Genomic DNA, 23,442 nt, shown 5'->3' with positions numbered 1-23,442 from the left:
GTTGTGGTTGGATGATATTGTTGCTCTTCCTATGGGGCTGTAAACCCTTTCAGCTCCTCCAGTTCTTTTACTAACATCTCCATTGGGGACCCCTTACTCTGTACGTTGTTTATTGCCTTGTTTGTTCCTTGACCTAAAACTGACTGTATACTTTGCATGTATTTAGATTGGTATAAAAGCAGACTAGAGAAAAGTGAATCTACTTCAGCCTTAGCACTGTTTGGAGTCATGTTATATGTTGTCTAATGGTCATTGTCTTTTCAATCATCATTCCCAACCTTGAGACCCTATTGCCTGACAGAGCTGCCTTGATCACATTTTACAGTTATTATCAGTTCTGGAATAAAGAGGTGAGCTTCATGCTTTGCCAATCTTCTACTATGGTAACACTCAGAAAGCAGAGGCAGGAGGATGCCTTCATCCACCTTGGAGGGAATTCTGTGGTGTAACTCCAGTAGTACAGTCCTTGCTTGGCTTTCACATTTTAGGTTATAAATCACTGCACGATCTAGACAAATGGGGCATGCCTGTGTTCCCAGAACATGTGAGTCTGAATAGAGGCTCATAAATCCAATGGTATCTTTGCTGTAATAGATAATGTGAGGCAAGCCTGTTCTATATTAAAATATTTCCAAAACAAGTTAAAAAGTGTGTCAGGGAGAGACATGACATCAATGATTCTAAAAAGTTGGAGCAGGTTTTAGAAAGGAAGTATCACTGGACATGGAGAGATGATCAGGGTTTAATGGGCAAAGAGAAAATCTCTAGGATTAGGAGATTTTCAGTATACCTGATATTTGCAGAACACAAGTGTGATTGTGGCTTGGAACTACCTTTAGCTTCAGTGTTTCTGGAATCCTCTTCCCTTTCCTAGACTTAATAAGCACTAGGACAACATGCAGACACACACACTCACACAGAGACCTTGGATGATTCATACCTAAAGGGGAAAGGCTCAGGGAATCCTGTAGAAGAGAACAAAGAAAGAGGGATAGAGTCAGAGGGAATGGTGAACATCAAGGAAGCCAGAGCATCTTAAAAGGAGGAGAACTAATACAGAGAGAGAGACTAAAGTCGACTAAAGTAGAATTCTCAGGGCTTATGTGGGTCTATTCCACATGGGGTATCAGTGTTGAGACAAAAGTAGACACAAGCTCCCATCCCAAACCCAGAAATTATTGAAAACCATTTACAAATGAAAAATTAGTTTTCTCAAATGGACTCTCCTTGAGGGTACAAATCTCATTCACATGGGCAGATCTACAGGCCAACACAAAGTGAACTCAGAGGCCTCTTTGGGGGTCCTAGGTCTCATAATGTTTTCTCAGACCTCTTTTGGATTTTTTTGGATTTGCTTTTTAATTTAATTCTTTTTTTTTTTTTTAATTTACCTTACATCCCCCACTAACTGTTCTTTTCAAGGTCAGACCCTAGTACACTACTTCTAGGTACCTTCTTACCACGTTCTCTGAGTACATGGAAGTTCCCTGGGTATCCCCACACCCTGGTACTTTTAGTATTTTTAAGGCAGGGCATATCCTCTCCCACTGAGGCCAGGCAAAGCAGCTCTGCTAGAAGAACACACCCCACAAACAGGCAATGGCTTCTGAAGTGGCCTTCACACCAGTTGTTAGGGGACCAATGTGAAGACCAAGCTACAAATCTCCTACATTTGTGTGGGGAGGCCTACGCCCAGCCCATGTTCTCTTTGGTTGGGGTTTCAGTCTCTGAGAGCCCAAAAGGTCCCGGTTAATTTACGCTGTTGGACTTCTATAGAGTTTTTATCCCCTTTGGGTTCTTTGCTCATATATTAGGGCTACCAATTTTGTGTTTTTATTGGATTCTTGTATGTGTGATCCTGTCCTGTATCTATATGTATTCCTTGTGGTTTTTCATTGGCTCTTTATCCTCCATTTCTTTGTTTTGTCATATTCCAATATGTAACAGTTACCTAGGTCTTTTACTTCATCAACGTCCTCATATTTTTCCCAGATCCCAAAAATGTGTTGGTGGTCTAGAAACCACTAGAGCTGAAGTGGTTTCTCTCCTTAAACCTGTGGGTCCCATTGCTGAATTCAGGCTTGGTAACAAGTTCCATTGATCACTGAGGATCTCACAGCCTACTAAGTAAGCTCCCTTAAAGTTTTTTCTTAGAAAACACTTTTTTGTTCCATTTTTTTGTTTTTAGTTTTTTTCAGACAGAGTTTCTGTTTAACAGACATGGCTGATCCAGAACTCAATGTGTAGACCAGACTAGCTCAAACTCCAAGGTCCACCTACATCTCCTTCCTCAATTCTGAGATTAAAGGCCTATTGTAGCATCACTCACCTAACTAGATTTTGTTTTTATTTGGTTTGGTTTGGGTTTTGAGAGTGTTTCTCTATTTTAGAGCCCTCCCTGTCCCACACTTTAATCTGTAGATCAGTCTGGGGTCTAAAGATCCAGCTCCTTCCTTGCCTCCAGGGTGCTGGAATTAAAATCAGGTGCTACCCCACCCAGCTCTGCCTTAATTGTAAAACACACCCTTAGTCAATAGGCTTCACTGGTTAAGAATTAGCTACTTAGATAAAACTAGCCTTGAATTTACTGTGCCCAGTTTACCTTTGCCTCCAGAATGCAGGGATTAAAGGTGTTTGCCACCATTCCTTTTACAAACTTAATTCTCTTAAAGATTTAGCCTTGAGTGGTGGCACATGCCTTTAATCCCAACCCAACACTTGAAAGGCAAAGGCAGGCACATTTCTGAGTTCAAGGCTAGCCTGGTATACACAGTGAGTTCCAGGACATCCATCCATCTTGGAAAACAACAACAACAAAAAAAAAAACCAAAAAAACAACAAAACAAAACAAAAAAGGTTTTGTTCTCCATGTTTTGGTGTTTTTCCTGCATGTGTGAATGTTCGGCACATGAATGCCTGGGATCCAAGAAGGTCAGAGGGAGTTTTCAGGTTTCCAGAAACAAGTTGCAGATCAGTTCAAGACACCATGTAGGTGCTCAGGATAGAATATAGAAGTGCTCATTATTGGGGAGCAAAATCTTCAGCACATGTCCCACTCCTGATTTCATCTTGGGCAAGCATTCTGGTCAGATCCTACCTGACACATCTGTTTTCTGGCAGCCAAAGGCAACATCTGCCTCAGACCCTCCAATTTCTGTTTCTCTTTAGGTCTATTTAGAAGTAGACTCAAATGTAAGCTCAGGCTGTCCTTCTATTTACAATAAGGCTGAGGACGGCTTTGAATTGATTCCCCTGCTTCCAGCTCTTGAACTGTGAGTTTCCAGGCAGAGCCATTATGTCTGCTGCATACAGTGCTGGAGAGAGGAATGGCTGCATACTGGGTAGCTCCCTACAAACTGAGTGCACACCCAGCACACTTGGACACTGTTAATGGAATCAGACCATGCTTCTTCCTCTAACTTTTGTGTAGGTGCTACTGCAGTTTATTGAAAAAGCACCCAATTCAGGCCTTGAGCTCCAGAACATACTCCTGTCTATTAAAAACCCTTTGTCCCAAATCCAGTGACAATAATATCGATGAATTATTTTCTGTCTATTATCAGCAATAGATTAAACCCTGATCTGAGGCAAATCAGATTGACTTTGTGCACAGGAATAAAATTGGCCCAGGTGTGGTGTTTCTCAACATTAATTCTAGCAACAAGAAGAATGCCTGACACAGGAGGATTGCTAGAACTTAGAGTTTGGAAACATCCCTGGCTTCACAGCAAGACCCAGTCCTGTACCAAACTCAAAACTATGTAATAATGAAGCAAATGAAAGGAAAAAATCCACAAATTCGGTGATGTGTTATTAAGTAATAAATGAAATGTTTGAGGGATGTTTTGGTATGGAGGTATTCTCACAGAAAGCTCTAATGCAATGAATGAAATGGTTGGATGTTACATATAGAATTAAACAGGTGGAGTTTAACCATCTAATCCAATTCGAGTTTGAGGTTGAATTATATGGCTGCAATAGGAAGGGTTATTGAGAGAGGCTTCAGTGGGGACAGTAAACATTCAGAGATCTGAAGATTGGATAACTGCCTGGGTTGTCTAGGCCTCAGAGACCTATCTTCAGTACTCAGAACTTGTATGTAATTGGTTTCCCTAGGGTTAAGCAGTTTGATGTAGAACATTTTAAATTCCAAGATAGTAGAGGAAATTTCATTTTCTGTTTCTTTAGTAAAACATATTGAAGATCTTGGATTTCATTCCCAATAAAGTTTTAGCCTTATCTCCAAATTTTTTTTTTTTTGGTTGTTTTCAAGACAGGGTTTCTCTGTGTAGCCCTGGCTGTCCTGGAACTCAGTCTGTAGACCAGGATGGCCTCAACTCAGAAATCAGCCTGCCTCTGCCTCCCCAAGTGCTGGGATTAAAGGCCTGTGCCACCAGGCCTGGCTCCAGTCTATTTCTATGATAGGATATATACTTCATTAGTGTGCATGTTGCTCTGGGTTAGCTGAAAATCAGACCATTCTGACTAATTCCTTCATATTTCCTTTCACTGAAATGAAGGTCTTTATGTTTTTGTGAGACCCTGGCTCATTTTGTAGCCCTGTAGACCATGTAACATTTATCATCTTTATCGCCCAGTAGCTGGAATTACAATTGCAAGTTACACAAATATCTTACCTTGGTCTTTGCTTTAGATCATTTTCACACAGCTGTGTTTTTTGGATAGGGTCTGCATTTGGAAACAAGGAGAGCCAGAAAGTCCATAGTAGGAGCCCACAGATGTTATCTTCCTTACTGGGAATTCAGTATGGATCGGCAACACAAGAACTTTTTGTATTATTGTTTATTTACTTGTTTGTTTTGTTTTTTGTTTGCTGGTCTGGTTTTTTTATTTGTTTTTTCTGTTTCTTTTTTCTTTTTATTTTTTAAGATTTATTTATTACAAGTAAGTACACTGTAGCTGTCTTCAGACACTCCAGAAGAGGGCGCCAGATCTCGTTACGGATGGTTGTAAGCCACCATGTGGTTGCTGGGATTAGAACTCTGGACCTTCGGAAGAACAGTCGGGTGCTCTTACCCACTGAGCCATCTCACCAGACCCTTTTTTCTTTTTATTATTAAAGTTAATTTCTCTTCAACTAATTTTTACAATCCAGTCATTATTCCCTTCCTGGTCTGCTGTTTAATTGTTCCTCATCCCATTCTTTCTCCTCATTCCCTCCCCCTTTTGATAATTTTACTTATTTACATTTCAAATGTTATCTCTCTTCCAAGTTTCACCTCCACAAACCCCCTCCCATGATGCGTTCCCTTTATTTCTAAGACATTACTCCCCTACCTACCCACACACTCCTGCCTCACCCTTCACTATGACAATAAGCCTCCAAAGGACAAGGGGCCTCCTCTCTGAAATAAGCCATTTGCTACATATGTTATGAGGAACCACAGACCCACTCATGTATGTTCTTTGTTTGGAGACTTAGTCCCTGGGAAATATGAGAGGTCCAGTTAGTTGATGTTGTTTTTCTTCCTATGAGGTTGTAATTCCCTATATCTCCTTAAATCCTTCCCTATCTCTTTCTTTGGGGTCCACATGCTCAATGCAATAGTTGCCTGTGAGTATCTGCAGTTGTCCTAGAAAGGTGGTGGCACAGCCTCTCAGAGGACAGTCATATGTTGACAAAAGGAATAGTTTTTAGGTTTGGTGTCTGCTTATTTTATAGATCCCAAGATCCCAGTCTCTCAAGAGCCTAATCTTCAGTCTCTGAACCATTTATTTTCCATGTTTTTCCTTTAGACAGGAACAATTCTAGGTTAAAATTTTTGAGATGGTTGAGTGGCCCCTACCCTCATTACGAGCCATGCATATCCACTGGGGTGTCCTCTTCAAGTTCTATCTCCTCTATGTTCCATATTTCAGCTAGGGTCATCTGTACTGGGTCCTGGGAATCTCTCCCATTTTGCTTCCTTTCATTCTTTCCTTTTTAAAGAAAGGGTAACACATAAAAATATTTTGACCCAAAAATTATGTGTCCATTAGAGTACTAGAGAGGCTCCCATGATGCCAGTTTGGGAATCTGTCTTTAAACCACCAGTTTAGGATACAGAGATAAATTGATGTCTCTAGCATTGTAACTCTAGAGCAGTAATTCAGAAACTAAATGGTTAATGTGGTGGTGAGGAAGTATTATAAAGTTGTCTTGAATATGTATTCTTTTCTAACTGCTTTCCCAGAAGCCTTCTTCCTGAAGATCTGAGAAGATGAGTGGTCAGACCCCACCCACACTCCAGAAGCTAGCAAGGGAGACACTGCTGAGAAATGAGGCTTTGGCCATATCCTCTCTGGAGGAGCTACCAGCTGTGGTCTTCCCGCCACTGTTCCAAGAGGCCTTTGCTGGCAGACTCAACAAGCTCATAAAGGCAATGGTGGCAGCCTGGCCTTTCCACTATCTCCCTGTGGGGCCATTGATACAGACACATAACCTGGAAACCTTGCAAGCTCTGCTAGATGGAGTAGATATGATATTGACAAGAAAATTTCACCCCAGGTAAGCGATATCCAAGTATTGTATATGGGAGTATAAAGAGAACACAGTAGACATTGCCAGGGAGAATGGCTTTGTCCTAAGTCTTAGATGCTTCTGATTGCATAAATAAACAAGCAGAGATACAAGTTTCTTGAAATCTACTGTTTACTTGTAGAGAGCACAGATGGATATGGATTAGACTTGAATATGGACTAGAGTAGACTTAGCCTCACAGTAGAATGAGCCTATCCCTGGCCTTCCTAATAATAATAATAATACTAAGGAGAAATACTGTTTATCTTAGTGAAAGAAAAGTATTCAACTGTACAGAGGCCCAGGAAACTTCTGTAGCATGCCTGAGTCCACCTTGAATATCAGGTGATTAAAAAGCAAACACCTTAGCAGGGAGGAGAGCTGAGTTTAGATACATGTAGCAAGATGACTGCTGATATTCATATGTTTCACCCACAGGAGGCCAAAACTTCAGGTTCTCAACATGAGAAATGTGGACCATGTCTTCTGGGAAAAATGGGACGATGCAAATGACAGTGACTCTGATGCAGAGACCTTGGATGAAAAGCAAGTAGTGAAGGTCCCTCGCAGATATGCACTGAGGCAGCGTCTGAAGATCATAGTTGATCTGACAATCTGTTCCCGATTCAATGAACAAAAAACATATTTCTTGAATTGGGCCAAGCAGAGAAAGGGGTCCATAAATTTCTGCTGTACAAAGATGAAGATCTGGGATGCACCAGACGAAGTTATCAGAGAAATCATGAATGTTTTTCATCTAGAGCACATTACAGAATTAGAACTGTATACCGACTGGACTCTGTTAAGGCTGGCACATTTTGCTCCCTACTTTGGGCAGATGAAAAATCTTGAAAAAGTCTTGCTGGCACCACTCCACAAGAATACCTCCCCTATTATGAATATAACAAGGGCCACAAAAGTCAAGTGTATCAAAAAGATTATTTCTCAGTTTTCCAAATTCAACTGTCTCCAACATGTCTTCATGAAGCGTGTCCATTTTCTCAAAGACCACCTGAATCAGATTCTAGGGTAAGCAAGTATGGAGACCTGGGTCAGTCACCAAAGCAAATCTGTCTCTCTTCTCTTAAGGATCAGTGATACATAATGCCTGCCACTCACTAGGAACAAAATTTAGATACTCATAAGACTCTGAAAGTTATGTCTTGTTTCCATGTATACTGAGATATACAAGGGAAAATTTACAAGTTAATTCAGTGTCTCAATAAACACTCATGGAATACAGAAGTGAGTTAGTGTAAAGAGGAGGTCAGCTCTAGTAAGCATGGGTTGTAATTCTTCATCAATCATGCCCAACCAATCAAATGCAAAGGGACCAGCAAGGGGAGTGTGTAGTAAGGTTTCAGGGTACACATCAGCACAGTGTGAACATGAGCTATATGCTCAGATCTGGGGGAACAGCCTTCTATCTTTGCCCAGTTCCCTCGGATACAATGTTTTGAGCCCAAGTAGCACTGAGTGTATGGGACAAGGAGTATTAACATGGCCTGAAAATTAGAGGCAGCATGACTGCAGAGGGAATGATAGAATGCAGATTCAGAGTTCACAGAATATATCAAAATACCGTCGGGGGTTTCTTGGGTTGGAAGTTCTTCTGTGTGCTTTCTTCTTCTTCTTCTTTTTTTTTTTTTTTTTTTTTTTTGGAGACAGTTTTTCTCTTTATAGCCATGACTGTCCTGATATTCACTTTGTAGACCAGGCTGGCCTTGAAATCAGAAATTAACCTCCCTCTTCCTCTGGAGTGCTGGGATTAAAGGCATACACCATGCCCAGCTTCTGTGTGCTTTCTTAGCTTAAGTGATGAATTGGTTTTCAGCTTGAGGGTGAGGCCCAAGGGTGAACTGTGGGATTGACATGGCTGCGCAGTTTCCAACAGGAAGCATCATAGATGTTGTCCTTGATCGTTTATTTAAAATAACCTTGGGGCACTTGGTTCATTCTACCACTGTGTACATCCCAGCCAAACCTTTACAATACCACTTGCCAGATATAACCCTCTGGTCTCCTCTATCCCTAGGTGCCTGAGGACGCCCTTGAAGACCCTCTCCATCACTCACTGCCTAATTTCACAGACAGACTTGGATTCCTTTTCCTGCTGTCACAACCTTTTTAAGTTAAAAAATCTGGAAATCAGAGGAGTGACATTATTTGATTTTGAACTTATGCCTCTGAGAGGTCTCCTAGGAAAACTGGCAGGTACTCTTGAGTCTCTGGATTTTCAGTGGTGTAGCATGAAGGACTCCCAGCTCATTGTCCTCTTACCTGCACTCAGTCAATGCTCTCAGCTCAACCAGATCAACTTCTACAGCAATGACTTCTCCATGGCCATCTTGAAGGACCTTTTACAGCACACAGCCAACTGGAGCAAGATGAATGTGGAACAATACCCTGTCCCTCTGGAGTGCTATGATGCATTGGGTATTGTCTCCAGAGAAAGATTTCTCCAACTTTGTCAGGAGCTCATGGATACCCTGAGGGCCAAAAGAGAGCCTAAGAGCATATCTTTTGCAACAAATGTCTGCCTTAATTGTGGCAGGACCTGTGTCTATGGCCAGGGGGCAAGACTTTGTTCTTGTTTGCAGTAAACATGGATACAAGACTTCTAAATAGGAATAAATGACATGCTTGGGACACATCTCTCATCCAGGGTGCTCAGAGACTGTGACTTCAGACTTCCCATATGGTTAGAAATAAAGAGATATACAGTGACTGGGACCCTGAATGCTTAGATAGAAATGTGGACTATTCCAATAGATTGTTGGACCAGGGGTGTGATGGAGTCAGAAAAACAGTTTGGCATTTATATGTGGCTTCTGCCCAGACAGTATACAGAGATGCTTTTTGTGTACCTATAAACCTGGATGATGTCTCCCTGGGGTCTTGGACTTTTACCAACCTTACTACCAGGTCCAGTGTCAGGAAAATAGAATGGGTCCAGGATTGGAAAGACACTGTTTTTTTATGAACGAAGCAAAATTCCAGGTCAATATGTATAAAATAAAAGTTTTCTTGGCACATCTTTCCCTGGTCTCTTGCCTGGGCTACATGTATAACACTTTTGTGTGGCTGATCAGTTATGTGCACAAAACATTTACATTAATGTGAGGAAGATAAACACAAATCTTGTGAAGGGGGATTAAGAGGATCACAGATGGTTAATATCCAGTATGTTGAGACCACAAGGCACCTTGGACCCATGAAAGATGCCTAAAGGTAGGAAGACAACATAGAGCAAAGTAAACAGGCTTTCCATTCTGGCTTTGAAATTCTGATCTTTTTGTCATGCCTTATTGAGCTTACTAACAAGAACCTCTATATACAGTCTTTATGCCACTTGTCTCTAGAGCCCTATTCCTATGGAGTCCCAAACTCTATGAAGTACCCATAGTGTATAAAAAGGTGCCCACTCTTATGCAGGTACCTTTGCTACATAAAGTATTTACTTTAAAAAAGACTTGTATTTTAAGTCTTCAGTTGTAATAAAAGTAAAAGAAAAATCTCATTCTGCCTAGTCATTATACCCCTTTCTGTATTGTAAACTATCAATAAGATAATTTATTGTTACTCTGTATTTACTGATCACTTAGAACATGAGTTCTCTTTAAATATCATTGTTACTTTCTGCATTGAATAGCATAGCTAAACTTAAGACCTCGGCAACAGATGCCTTCTAGAGATAAGTCAAAATGTACACATTGATGCCAGGCCTGTCACAATTCGATCTTTGGAAGGTGGATAAAGGTATCAGCTATTGCTGGACACATGGACATCTAAGCTGGCTTAAGGGATTGAAGAAAACAAACAACAAACCTCTCTCAGGCTCCTTCTTTCTGTCTTTCCCCACAACCTGACTCCCTGTCTGAATGTTCAGTTCTCTGGCCTTGTTCCTTTGGACCAGTGAACTCACCTGAGATTTGCTAATAATAAACATGCATTCAAGTTCTTTAAATAAGAAAGCCATATATTGAGGGAGATTGCTCACAGCTTAAGAGTATGTGCTGCTTTTGCAGAGGACCAAAGTTTGATTTCAGTGGAAATAATCAGGTTGTTCTTTACAGGTACTCAGTCTTCAGGTGATAGGACCCTCTTTTCTGGGTTATGTGGATCCTGGCTTTCACAAGCACAACTCCTCATAATACACATTTAGCTACATGCCTAGCCAAAGAAGTTTTTAAATAAAAATAATAATAATGACTCAATTTCACAAAGAAATAAAAAATGGCTCAATTAATTAAAATCGTGATGTTGATCAGTAGCAGTTTGTTGAGGCTGGCCAGCGGCTCACCTGTCTGGGTTCTAGTCTGGAAAGGCATCTTGGAATCTGCAAGAGAAGTGTGGGGGGGGTGGGGTGGGGGGAGGGGGGCATGCTACGCGGTACGATGAAGATGGAACCAAGACAACAAGACAATCAGTCTGATCAAGGTTCGATTTTACTATTCTGGACACTTGGTTATGAAGCAGGGGAACGGGCCCTTTCCCGCCAAATCATCCTGGAGAAAAGTTGCAAGTGACCACGTGTTTGACTCCGGAACAGTAAGGTGGCAGTTGGAGTGGCAGAGCTCTGCCCCATGCTCTCTTTCTAGCTAACACTGAAACCTGAGCAAACAGGTTTCAGGCTGCGGAGGTTACAGCAGTTGTGTGTCTCAGTGAAGAGAGCATGTGGAGTTTCAGGTGTGTCCTTTGACCTCTGTTGGTGAGCAATAGTATAGGGTGCTCTGGGCTCCAGAGTTTGACATCCTGCACCATGGCTGAGTGAGAAGAAATTAGGAGGTTGTCAATGTTCAATATTTATTTCTGTATGTTCCTGTTCTAGCTGCATGTATGCTTACATGTCAGGAAAAGGCATCAGAACCCTATATAGATGGTTGTAAACTAGCCAGGTGGTTGTGTAGAATTGAAAACTCTGGTTGTCTGGAAGAGAAGCCAGGACTCTTACTACTGAGCCATCTTCTCTCCGGGCCCATGTTTGACAATGCAAAAAGTACTTGTGCATACACAATCACATGGAATGAGCTGTCTATTTTACATAAAACCTTACCAGTTTGGCATTATCCTTAATTCATTACATTTCAAATGTGTTTTTTTCTTTTTCCAATTTTATTAGGTATTTTCTTCATTTACATTTCAAATGCTATCCTGAAAGTACCCTATACCCTCCCCTCCACCCTGCTTCCCTACCTACCCACTCCCACTTCTTGGCCCTGGCATTCCCCTGTACTGGGGCATATAAAGTTTGCAAGACCAAGGGGCCTCTCTTCCCAATGATGGCCGACTAGGCCATCTTCTGCTACATATGTGAAAGACTTTAAGACTCCCAAAGGGGAGACACTCCCTCAAGCCCCGGGTCAGCCGTGCACCCAAGAAGACACTGAGACCGAACTCAGGATGTAGAGAGTAAGATTTTATAAAGCAGCAACAAGCAAGCACATGGACCAGAGGCTCTGGGGTCGAAACTCATACACCAAGTAAGGTGCAGAGGAGATTCGACAACTGGCCCAAATTTTTACAGGCTTTTATAGGAGAAAGGCAAGGGGGGAGCAGGGCAGGGAAAGTACAAATGTGCGTCACTAAGGGGTTCTGCCAAAGGTTATTCCCAGGGACTTTCCAAGGGGCTTTTCGTAACCAAGGGGTCATGACCTATATTTTGGCAATGTACTTGATTTATTGGAACATTTTGAGGTTTGTTCTTGAAAATGTTCCTGGCACAGTCCTAAGTTGGGAGGGTTTGGACTGGGTTTGTTCCAGGAGACCCTTATCTAAAAAATGTTCTTGGAACAGTTTCCATTTGGGAGGGGGACTTTTGGGGTGAGAAGTTCAGGAGTGTTCCGAGAACAGTCTCTGGATGGGAGGGGTAAGAGGACTAGAGGACTTGAGTTCAGGAAGAGTTCAGTTTTTTCCTCTTTCATATGCAGCTAGAGAAATGAGCTGTGGGGGTACTGGTTAGTTCATATTGTTGTTCCACCTATAGGGTTGCAGACCCCTTCCTTCAGCTCCCTGGGTACTTTCTCTAGCTCCTCCATTGGGGCCCTGTGTTCCATCCAATAGGTGACTGTGAGCATCCACTTCTGTGTTTGCCAGGCACTGGCATAGCCTCAAAAGAGACAGCTATATCAGGGTCCTTTCAGCAAAATCTTTCTGGTATATGCAATAGTGTCTATCAAATGTTTTTTGTACATGTGTGTTGCAGGTTTGCTTGTTGGTTTCTTACATAATCACTATGTATGTCTGCCAAAGCAATTGCAATATCTGGCCGGGGTCAGTCCAAGAAAGGTCTCGATGTAGTTCACTCCCTAGAGTATTTATCTATCCATTCACTGGATCTGTGAACCCCATTAAACCGGATGTTCATAACTGTTTTCTCAGCACCATACAGGTTGAGACTTCAGAGCAGAAACTCAGTATCATTCTATATACTTTTATAAATACCTACTGTGAAAATTCAAGAAATTTCTTTTTGACATGGAGCTAGTGTCCCTCTTGCCTTTATCTTATTCCTGCTCAGGAATGGAATAAAAGCTGTGAAAAATAAGTAAATAAAAATCAAAATAATAAAAAACCTTAGCTGGGCGGTGGTGGCGCACACCTTTAATCCCAGCACTTGGGAGGCAGAGGCAGGTGGATTTCTGAGTTTGAGGCCAGCCTGGTCTACAGAGTGAGTTTCAGGACAGCCAGGACTGCACAGAGAAACCTTGTCTCAAAAAACCAAAAAAAAAAAAAAAAAACCTTAATGATTTTTATAGTATAGATCTTAAGCACATATTGACAAGAGAGGAGAAAGGAAAAAAGAAAAGAGGGAGGGAGATACAAAACTAAGAATAAATATAACTTCACCTATTTATGTCTGGAGGGAAAGGGCTGACTGAAACAAGATTCTTTGAATAATTGACATATGCTAATTATCAGTTAAAAGTACATACTAATGACAGCCATCAAGCTTCACAACAATCTTTAGAACTTTATCTTATACCAAAATACTTGCATTTTTCATGAGTTTTTTTTAGTGTAAATAAAAGTGGCCCATGAAAACATATGTTGCTAACATGTTTCAAGGAAAACTTGTTTCATTTCTGTTTGCAGTGGACAAAGTTTAATTGTTTAAAATATCTACCTCCTTATTTATCATTTCTTTAGGTTTTCTATACTCATTTATTCTCTTTACCAGGTGATCACATCATGCCTTTCTTTTCCTTCCAGTCCTACCTACCCTCTGTTTTTTCTCCTCATTTCCTTCTCCCATTCTCCCCAGAAAAGGAGAATTACCATGTAATATCCAAAATGAATTCAAGACCACCCAGTCCCTTCCCCCTTCAAAAAGGACTTTCCAAACTGTACTAGCAGGCCAAGTGCAGAGCCAGATAAGGAAGCTGGCTGACTAAACAAATGTAAAAACTTAGTTTTGGTGGACAAAATGATTAAGCCTACAAGCTGCCAAAACAATATTACTGTTCTCAGAGAAATCACCCTAACAGGATAGCAGCTCCCAGAGAAATTCCCCTACCCCGCCCGCCCCACACTAAATTCTGAGAAAGACCACAACCCGCACTGACCTTGTTAGGATTCCTTGTAACATTAATAGCTATGACATAAGTTCAAAATGTACTATTGCTTTGCTGACCAAATCATAATAACCCACCATGGGGGCAAGCAAAGTGAGTCACTAGGTCAGAGGTAGTCACTATACAAACCAACCAATGTCTGAAAGGGTTACTTGCTACACCAATGAGAACCCTGTTGCTCAAATCTGCTCCTTACAAGGTATAAAAAGTATGTTCTCTCCTCTGGCCAGCATACTGAGAGGGGAGTCCCCAACATATTGGATCAATAAAAATCCTCATGCAGTTTGCAGTGATGGCGATCTCTGTGGTCTTTGTGAGTAAGGGTCTTTTGAGAAACTTCAACACCTACTCCTCACCCCCACCAGGTACCATACCACGCTGGCACACCAAGTTCCATCAGGACTAAATGCATCCTTTCCCACTGAGGCCAGACAAGGCAGCCCAGCACCTACCTGCCAGCTGGTAAGGAGTTTGCATGTTGGTTCTCCTTTTCCCTGAATTAGGAGTAATCCATGGAAATGAACCCTTGCCAATCCCAGTTGTAGACAGCTGCCCAAAACAAGAGGGCAATTTAGGTTGTGCCACTCATAGTAACTGCAGGAATAGCCATAGGAGCTGAAACTTGAATCGCAGGGATAATGACTTCCATTTCCCAATATAATAAGTTCACTTCTAAATTTGAAAGCAGTTTTCAAAAATTGTATGAAACTATTCTTACTATCTAGAAACAGACCAATTCTTTGACAGCTGTGGTGCTTCAGAACTGATGGGGGCTAGATGTTCTGACAGCTAAAAAAGGTGGTCTTTGCTTGTTCCTCCAAGAAGAATGTTATTTCTACGTCAACCAATCCAAGATAGTAAGAAATAAAATCCAGTAGCTAGAATCAGACAGACAGAATTTCAGAGAACCAAGACCTCCAGTTCTGGGATTTTCCAGAACCCAACATGGAAGTAGATACTCCCTTTTGTAACGCCTCTCCTAGTCATCTTCCTGGTTTTATTATTCACTCCCTGCCTCATTAATCTTCTACATTCCTTCAAAGGCAAATACAAAAAAATTATAACCAAAATATTAATCAGTTCCTGTTACAGGATTACTAGACACTGTCTACAGAGGAGCTGCTGTCAACAGATGAACCTGGTGTGAATGTTTACCAAGTAGACCCCAGTAGTGAATGTCGGCTACACTCCAAAATCAATGTCCACCCTAGACAGCAGGAAGCAGTTTAAGAGAATCCATATCCCCATTCTTTTAGACGGACATTTTGTCCTATTGATGCTGTCCTTTGCCTTACAGAGGATTTTCAGTTTCATGAGGCCCCATTTATTGTTGATCTTAGCACCTGAAGTATGGGTGTTCTGTTCATGAGGTGGTCACCTTTCTCAATTAGTTCAATAGCCCTGACACTATAATATTCTACAAACAGGAGACCTGCATAAGTGTTCTTTGAGAGATTTCACCCAGCTACTGATGGAAACAGATGCAGAGACCTACATCCAAATATTATACAGAGTTTGGGGAATCTTCTGGAGGAGGGAAAGAAGGATTGAAGGAGCCAGAGAGGTCAAGCACACCACACACACACACACACACACACACACACACACACACACACACACACAAGAATCAACAACCTAGCCCCATAGGTGCTCACCAAGACTGAACCACCAACCAGAGTGCTTACATAGGATAGAACTGAGCCACCTGGTAATGTAACAGTTCTGCAGCTTGGTCTTCATGTGGCACCTGGAACAATAGGAGCAAGGGCTCTCTCTGACTGTTGCCTGCCTTGGGATCCCTTTCCCCTAAGTGGGCTGCCTTATCTACCTTCAATAGAAAAAGATGCACCTAGGTCAGCCAACATATATTCATGGGAGGCCTCACCTTCTCTGAGAAGGGGAGGGGAGTTGGGAGAAGGGAGAGGAGAGGGAATGATTGAGAGGAAGGGAGAGAGGGAAAGCTATGATCTGTAAACTAACATAATATAGAGTGTAAAATAAATTAGCGAATGACTGAAAACATACCCAGTCTCCTTTTCCTCCTGTTGGGTTCCCTTCTACATCCTTGACATGGAGATGTTTGCCTTGACTTACAGCATCTTGTTTTGTCCTGTCTGGCTGTCATCTCTGGGGAGGAGTGTTTCTGTGTATCTGGAGAAGTTAGTAGGAGTGGAGGACATTGAACTATTTACACTATTGCAGTTTGATTTTGCTCTAGTATCATTGGTACTGTGCCCTGGTTCTTTTCTCTATAGTAAGAAAGTATTTCATTTAAATTTTATTTTCACAGGAGCCCACAATAGAGAGACTATGTAAATACCTAACTTCAAATACCCTTTGTCCACAGCATAGGTGTGGGAAGTGCCACACATGGCCTCTTGTTTTCAAGAGCCTAAGGAGGAGGTAGTCTATGTTACATTTACTTTTCCATACCCAAGAGCCACCACAGGCTGCAGCCTAAAGAGGAAGTATCCATTACAGTGCTCTGGAAACAACTGAGCAAAGGTGAGGAAAAGAGACTGGCATTTCTTATCAATGGTTTCCTGAAGGAGCAAAGACTGCTGGTAGGAAAGGCAGAAGAATCAAAAGAAGAAAAAATGTGGAATAAAATCACTCTGAGGCCCAGGTGAGCTGAATAACCCTGAAGACATGTGAGGGCATTGGAGCCCATTTTCCACTGCCAGAAGGATCAGAACAAGCTCAGATTTTGTTAGCTTCATTTTTAATGAGTTTCTATCTAGCTATATTTTCAAATACAAATAAATCATGCTTGTACATGTTGGGGAGGGGTTGGTGGTGATGGGGACCTTCTTAGCCTAGGCCTTGGTGAGAACACACAACTACACCAAGCACCTTTAGTGTGTGTCTGTGCTGCCCTCTACTGGCCAACAGGTTGATCTGAATCACACTATTGCTTCAGAGCCAGTAAGGATCATTCTTCAAAATATGTATTAGCTGAGACAGAAAAATCACAATCCATTAATAGCTGCATTCTATAGATTTGAGAAGATCTTACAAACCAAATTAATTATCTTACTTAGGGTTTCTACTGCAAAGAAAAATCATGATCAAAACAAATTTGGGATGTTTATTTGGCTTCCCAACACAGTTACTTGGGGAAGCTTTAGTGAATTAATAGCCATGCCTTGTTTCTTCCTACAGGTCCCACTGAACATCCTGTCACTAACAAATAAAACAGGACCTAATGCCCTAATAAATCTTTTAAAAGCTTATAATGTATTACGTTAAAGGACCCAAGTCCCACCAAAGGGCTTTAGAATATGCTCAGATGGCATCTGAGACCAATATGAATATCTCAACTTTGTTAAACCCACACACTAATGTTTGCAGCAATGGAAATATGTTTAATTTTGTACTGATATACCTAAGAACTGCTTTAACTTAAGATTGTTTTGAGTTGTAACCGTAAGAACTCCATGACACTGTTTCCATGTTAAAAGATGATATTTGAAGTAACCTAAATCTGTTTTCAGTACATGGTTATTCATAATTGGGCCCAGAAGAAACTATTTTTTCTTCCCTTTGAGATCCGAGCAGTGATTTTGTATCAACAAGATGAACTCCATGTCTCCACTAATAGGTGTCAATCTTAACTATTTGTTCATGACACAAAGAACATGAGCATTGCATTGTGGGACATCATAGGATCACTTCCACTAATGATCCTTAAGCCATAAGGAAACTACATCTTGCTTGCAAACAGACCTCTAGGCTCATGAAACAGGAAACAAGATAATCAAAATAAAAGTACTTTGGTTAGGTAGAAGAAGAAAAACACTCCACTGTGGAGTTAAGCTACATAATAATTTTAAAGTTGTCTTTTAATTTTCTGTTAATAATTTTGTTTAAAACGTTTAATTAAACATTTGTATCTGTGTGTGAGTGGGAGTCACAAGGGCAGCCAGAAGAATATTATGGATCCTCCTGCATCTAGAGTTACCCAGGATTGTGATCTAGCATATGGGGGTCCTGGGAACCCACGTATGGTACCCTAAAAGAGTAGGGAGTGCTCTTTATTGTACAGTCATCTACTTATCCCTTATTTTTTGCTTTTAAAATAATTTTATATTAAAATATGTTTATACGATTTCCTTTATCTCACGGCAACTCTTTTCATGTATGTATCCTTCCCTGGTCTACCTCAAATGCACGACTTCTATTTCTTTGTTACAGATAAACACACACACACACTCACTCACTCACACTCACACAGGCACACACAATTACACATACAAACATGAATACACGAGTGTGTGTATAGATACTGAAAGAGGAAAAACTGAACTCTCCATGAACTCTTCAGAGTCCTCTTACCCCTCCCATCTAGGGATAGTTCCCGGAACACTCCTGAACTCTTCACCCCAGAATACATTCTTGAACTCTTCAACTCAGTGTTCGATCCCCTCCCAACTAAGGACTGTTCCAGGAACATTTTTGAGATAGGGGTTTCCTGGAACAGCCTCAAGAACATTTCTGAGATAAGAACAACCTCAGAGTGTTCCAATAAATCAAGTATATTGCCAAAATATAAGACATGACCCCTTGGTTACGAAAAGCCCCTGGAAAGTCCCTTGGAATAACCCTTGGCAGAACCCCTTAGTGACGCAGATTTGTACTTTCTCCACCCTGCTCCCCCCTTGCCTTTCTCTTATAAAAGCTTGTGAAAAATTTGGGCCGGTCGTCGATTCTTCTCTGCACCTTGCTTGGTGTATGAGTTTCGACCCCAGAGCTCTGGTTCATGTATTTGCTTGCTGTTGCTTTATAAAATCTTATTCTCTATATCTTGAGATCGGTCTCAGTGTCTTCTTGGGTGCGCGGCTGTCCCGAGGCTTGAGGGAGTGTCTCCCTTTTGTGAGTCATAGAGTCTTTCAATACCTAATATATAAATACAACCTGTCGAGACTTATTTACTATAAACTGTGTATAGAAGGCTGGAGATCTTGGCAGGTTATGTTGTTGTTTGTTATTTGCTTATTTATTTGTTTGTTTTTGTGACTTCTGTCGTTGCTTGAGTGTGGATTGCTGTCTATTTGCAAGTGAGGGCAGGAACACTTTAAGGCTAGAGCCTGTGATTGGGTAGAGGATAAAGAAAGCAGGCTGAGAGTTTTAGAGACAGCAGAGATGGGGAGACAAAGGAGAAGGAAGAAAGATGGAGGAAGAGAAAGACTAATAAGATCTAATAAGATCTGAGTGGCTTTAAATAGCCACAGGTAGCTATAAATGTCATATAAGGGATAGATAATGACGGGACAATTTGACTAATCTAGGTGAACAGTTTATATCAGTATCTATGGGCTCTGAGTTTATTGTGTGGGCATTTTGTTGGTTGAGAATTTTCTGATATAAATCTGACTGATAAATCACAAGCCTCTAGAGTTTTGATTTTACCCGGTTGTGGGGATTTGTGTCAGCTAACAACAGGGGACATATGGCTGGGAATGCAATCAGGACCCACAGCAAGAGAACTGGGAGTTGAGCAGCCACACCATGAGTACCATGGAAACCTTGAGGGCATGGAGACCTCGAGAATATAACATAATCAGCAATAGTGTGGGTGGGGTTAGATCACCCCAGCAATGGGGGTGATCTAACACTTGAAGCAAGAATCCACTAGAAATTTAAGATTCTTAGCCTGTGAGTCAGTCATTTAGTTTGGGCAAGCCTCACAGGGACAAGTAACATGATGACTCAAGGGTGGGAACCTTAAAACAAAGAAAATGGACAGATTCCTGCTTGCAGGCTCTGAGGACCAGTGCTCTGGGGAGTACAGGTTGCTCTGAGTCACAGAGAGGCAGAGATTGGAAGCTGCCTACTTCTTGGAGCAGATATTGATTGAACTGTGAAGTTATAACATTGGGGTTATTTGCTTTTAGGATAGATTCATATACAAATTTTGACCGAATCATATGGGGAATTTTGCCATTGTTTCAGAATTAGAATAAGGATAACTTACTCACTGACTCCAAGCAGAGAACAGTGATAATTGCCAGCTATGAACAGGTATTAATACAATAAATTTCTGTAGCTCTGGGCAGAGAGCATAACGGGTAGATGGCCTAATATATATAGTCTACAAGATACTCATATTCTTTGTGGGTTCCACAGGAATTTTGAGTTAATATCATGGCATGTCACATTAGAATAGGCCTAAAAATAGGCTTATACAGTATTGGTTTAGTTTCCTTCATTTGTTTTGAATTGGTATTATTATCAAAATGGGTAGGGTTAAGAATTTTGTGGTCATTTTATTATTCCTCTGCAAGAGAAGGCAAGCGACAAGATTTCCTGGTTGCCAACTAGAGGATATGCTGACTTGGGAGAAAGGTTTTGTCTCTGCATTTTTAGAGAAGTTTATTAGACTCTGGACACCTCCCAGAGTTATATGGATCAACTGTGACAGAGGGGGGACCCCCTGAAGAACTAGAGTCAAGACAATCAAACAAAAAAGGTAAAGACTTTTTGTGCCATCCTTCACATGGCACAAATGAAGACTTATGATTGCCACAGAATTTCATCCTAACTAGTCTGAACACCCTACCCAGACTAATACAATCCATATAGATATCTTGTTAGAACTAAATTTTTGTTTTGAGATTTATGTATTACAGAATGCACAGCTTGGTGAGTTTCTTTGCCAGATCTATGAGATCTCCTGATCTCATAGACTTTCAGCTGGATCCAGGCAGGACAGGGACATCAGAGGCTACAGCAACCATTGATTTGGCCTTCTTAAGGCCAACCAACTTTGTCATTTTCCCTAACTCTGCCCATTCAATATCTCTTAATGCCCATATTAGGCTGGAAAAAACTATGAAGAGTCATCCCACTTCCCTGGGCTTGGGGGCTGGCAGTGTTTATTCTAAGGTTGTCTTTCTGGGGAATTTAGCAATGGTCAGACTTTAACAGGATATAGTTAGAATTGATTGTGTGACCATAATCTCATTTGGTAGAAACCTTCATTTGTTTTGAATTGGTATTATTATCAAAATGGGTAGGGTTAAGAATTTTGTGGTCATTTTATTATTCCTCTGCAAGAGAAGGCAAGCGACAAGATTTCCTGGTTGCCAACTAGAGGATATGCTGACTTGGGAGAAAGTCATACATGCCCATGAACATACAAGAAGCCTACAGAACTCCAATTGTTACTACCTCGAAGTTATAATTTCTTACATGGGTACAGAATTTATTTTGATGCAGAATCAAGGTTTTCATTAGTATAAATTTCTTCTGTTGGTTCAAAATTTTTGAAAATACTGAGCAGATCCACTCCTTCTATTGATGTCATTACAAACTGATCTAAAATGATTATGCATATGAAATAAGGTCCAGATAACAAATTCTTGGCTCTTTGATAATTTAGCTAGATTATTTGCAAAATATTTTGTTTAGAAATAGCTGAGTTAATGGAAAACAGTCCAGATTACTTTACATAAACAGGTAGTTTTCAAAAACATCAGAAATCCACATCACATGACATTTAATGATATTTACTCATTTGTTGTTGAGACACATCTGTTCCTGACATCATCATTTCTGGATTCAAAAAAGAAAGTAAGCATCAGTGGAGTTCTAGTTGTGGAGAGACATCCACTAGGCAAGAATTGCCTCAGTTCATCTGAAGTCTCATATTGTTCACGAGAGGTCACAAGTTACAGGATAGCACAGCTTAGTTTTGCCAAGACAGAATAAGCTAGTCCTTAATATTTCCTATTTCCAAGGACTGTCAGATGATCCTGGGCCAGAAGGCTGAAGATGGATGCTCCAACTTCCTGACACACAGGGGTGGTATATGTAAGCAGCTGTCTCTACAACTTGTCTCAGTTCTGGAAGCTGTATTAGGTTTCCTATATTTTCAGATAATATTGTTCCTTCTTGGATTTCTGACAGGATTGAAGACTAGTTATAGTCTCATAGTCAACCCAGGCTATTTAGTATAGAGAGTATATATTTGAGAGGCTAGTGTTCAAATAGTATGCAAGCTAAACCAGGACATAACCGATATGGAATTATAAGCCTCTTTAAAGTTAGGATAGATAAAGTATTCTATTTAACTGGCAAAAATGATGAACTCTATATTAGGTGTAAGATACAGTTTATAAATTACAAAATGGTAATAGTGGTGTTCAATTTATTTTGGAGAGGAAAAAGCCCTTTAACTGGACAAAAAAGGAGAAATATGAATTGTTGTCTATATGTAAGTGAAGGCAGGCACAAGATAATGGGACATAACCAGCAATCACTAGAGCCTGTTATTGGGTAGTGGATAAAGAAGGCAGTCTGACAGTATTAGAGAAGGGAGAGATAGGGAGACACAAGAAGGAAAGAGCCCTGTGCTATCTTGGGTGCGATCTAGGCAGAGAGCCCGAAGGTCCCCAGAGGACTCTCCATGCTGCAGGCACCCTAGCACACCCAGGTCCTTGAGATCACTGGTGAGTGGAACACAACATCAGTTCCAAAAAACCCAGAGGGTCTGTGCTAGCAGGAACAGGGACAAAGGACGGCTGCTGACTGGGGTTCATTCTGGTCTGCACCACCCCAGCGTCATCTTACCTGCGATCTCCACAGAGGGCTCCAAGGTCCCCAGAGGTCTCTCCATGCTGCAGGCACCGTAACACACCAGGGACCCTGAGATCACTGGTGAGTGGAATGCAATATCAGTTCCAAAAGACCCAGAGGGTATTGTGCTAGCAGCAACAGGGTCAAAGGACAAAGGCAGGCCCTAGCAAACCCAGAATCTTGGGATCAATAACACCAGTCTATGCAAGAGAGCACGTGGGCAGCAGAAGCAACAGAGCTTCGTGGACAGGGTCCCTTCAGTCCTTAATCCTCAGCCAGGAGACAGAGCTGAGACCCAGACCCATGGACACCTTCCCTACCAGAGGAGAGTAGGCCTCCAGGGAGGGCTCTGACTCCAGGAATCAGGAGGTGGATCTGAGCTCCAGACTTCCGTGCATCTTTCCTGCAAGAGGAGTGCTTGCCTGCAGAAAATGTTCTAACCACTGGAACACAGGAGAGATTTGTTCTCCCATGAGTGCTGACAGAGGCTAAAGAATCACAGAAGGAACAAGCTCCAGCCAGAGACAGGTAGAATATCTAACACCAGAGATTACCAGATAGAAAAAGGTAAAAAGAATCTTATGAACATTAACCAGGACCACTGGACATCATCAGAACACAGTAGGCCCACCACAGAGAATCCTGGATACCCCAACACACCCAAAAAGCAAGATTAAGATATAAAATCATATGTCATGATTCTGGTAGAGGATTGTAAGAAGGAAATTAAAAACGAACTTAAAGAAATACAAGAGAACACTGTTAAACTGG

The 23,442-nt window shown here is 41.3% G+C and overlaps 1 protein-coding gene across 2 annotated transcripts; it reads left to right on the top strand.

Annotated features, from left to right (window-relative positions):
- Positions 1-6,221: 6,221 nt before the first annotated feature.
- LOC147005249 (PRAME family member 8-like) lies at positions 6,222-9,123 on the top strand. 2 transcript variants are annotated; one of them, XM_085836252.1, is made up of 3 exons: positions 6,222-6,508; positions 6,959-7,549; positions 8,556-9,123. In XM_085836252.1, the coding sequence occupies exons 1-3, from the start codon at positions 6,222-6,224 to the stop codon at positions 9,121-9,123; spliced, it is 1,446 nt and encodes a 481-aa protein (XP_085692378.1). The 2 variants fall into 2 exon arrangements, with proteins under 2 accessions (XP_085692378.1, XP_085692379.1); XM_085836253.1 differs by lacking the exon at positions 6,959-7,549.
- The last annotated feature ends 14,319 nt before the right edge of the window (positions 9,124-23,442 follow it).

This window comes from Mus caroli, unplaced genomic scaffold (assembly GCF_978045245.1).
Source record: "Mus caroli unplaced genomic scaffold, Mus_caroli_1 scaffold_4, whole genome shotgun sequence".
Classification (NCBI taxonomy): domain Eukaryota; kingdom Metazoa; phylum Chordata; class Mammalia; order Rodentia; family Muridae; genus Mus; species Mus caroli.
This window is presented reverse-complemented; position numbering and strand designations above follow the sequence as displayed.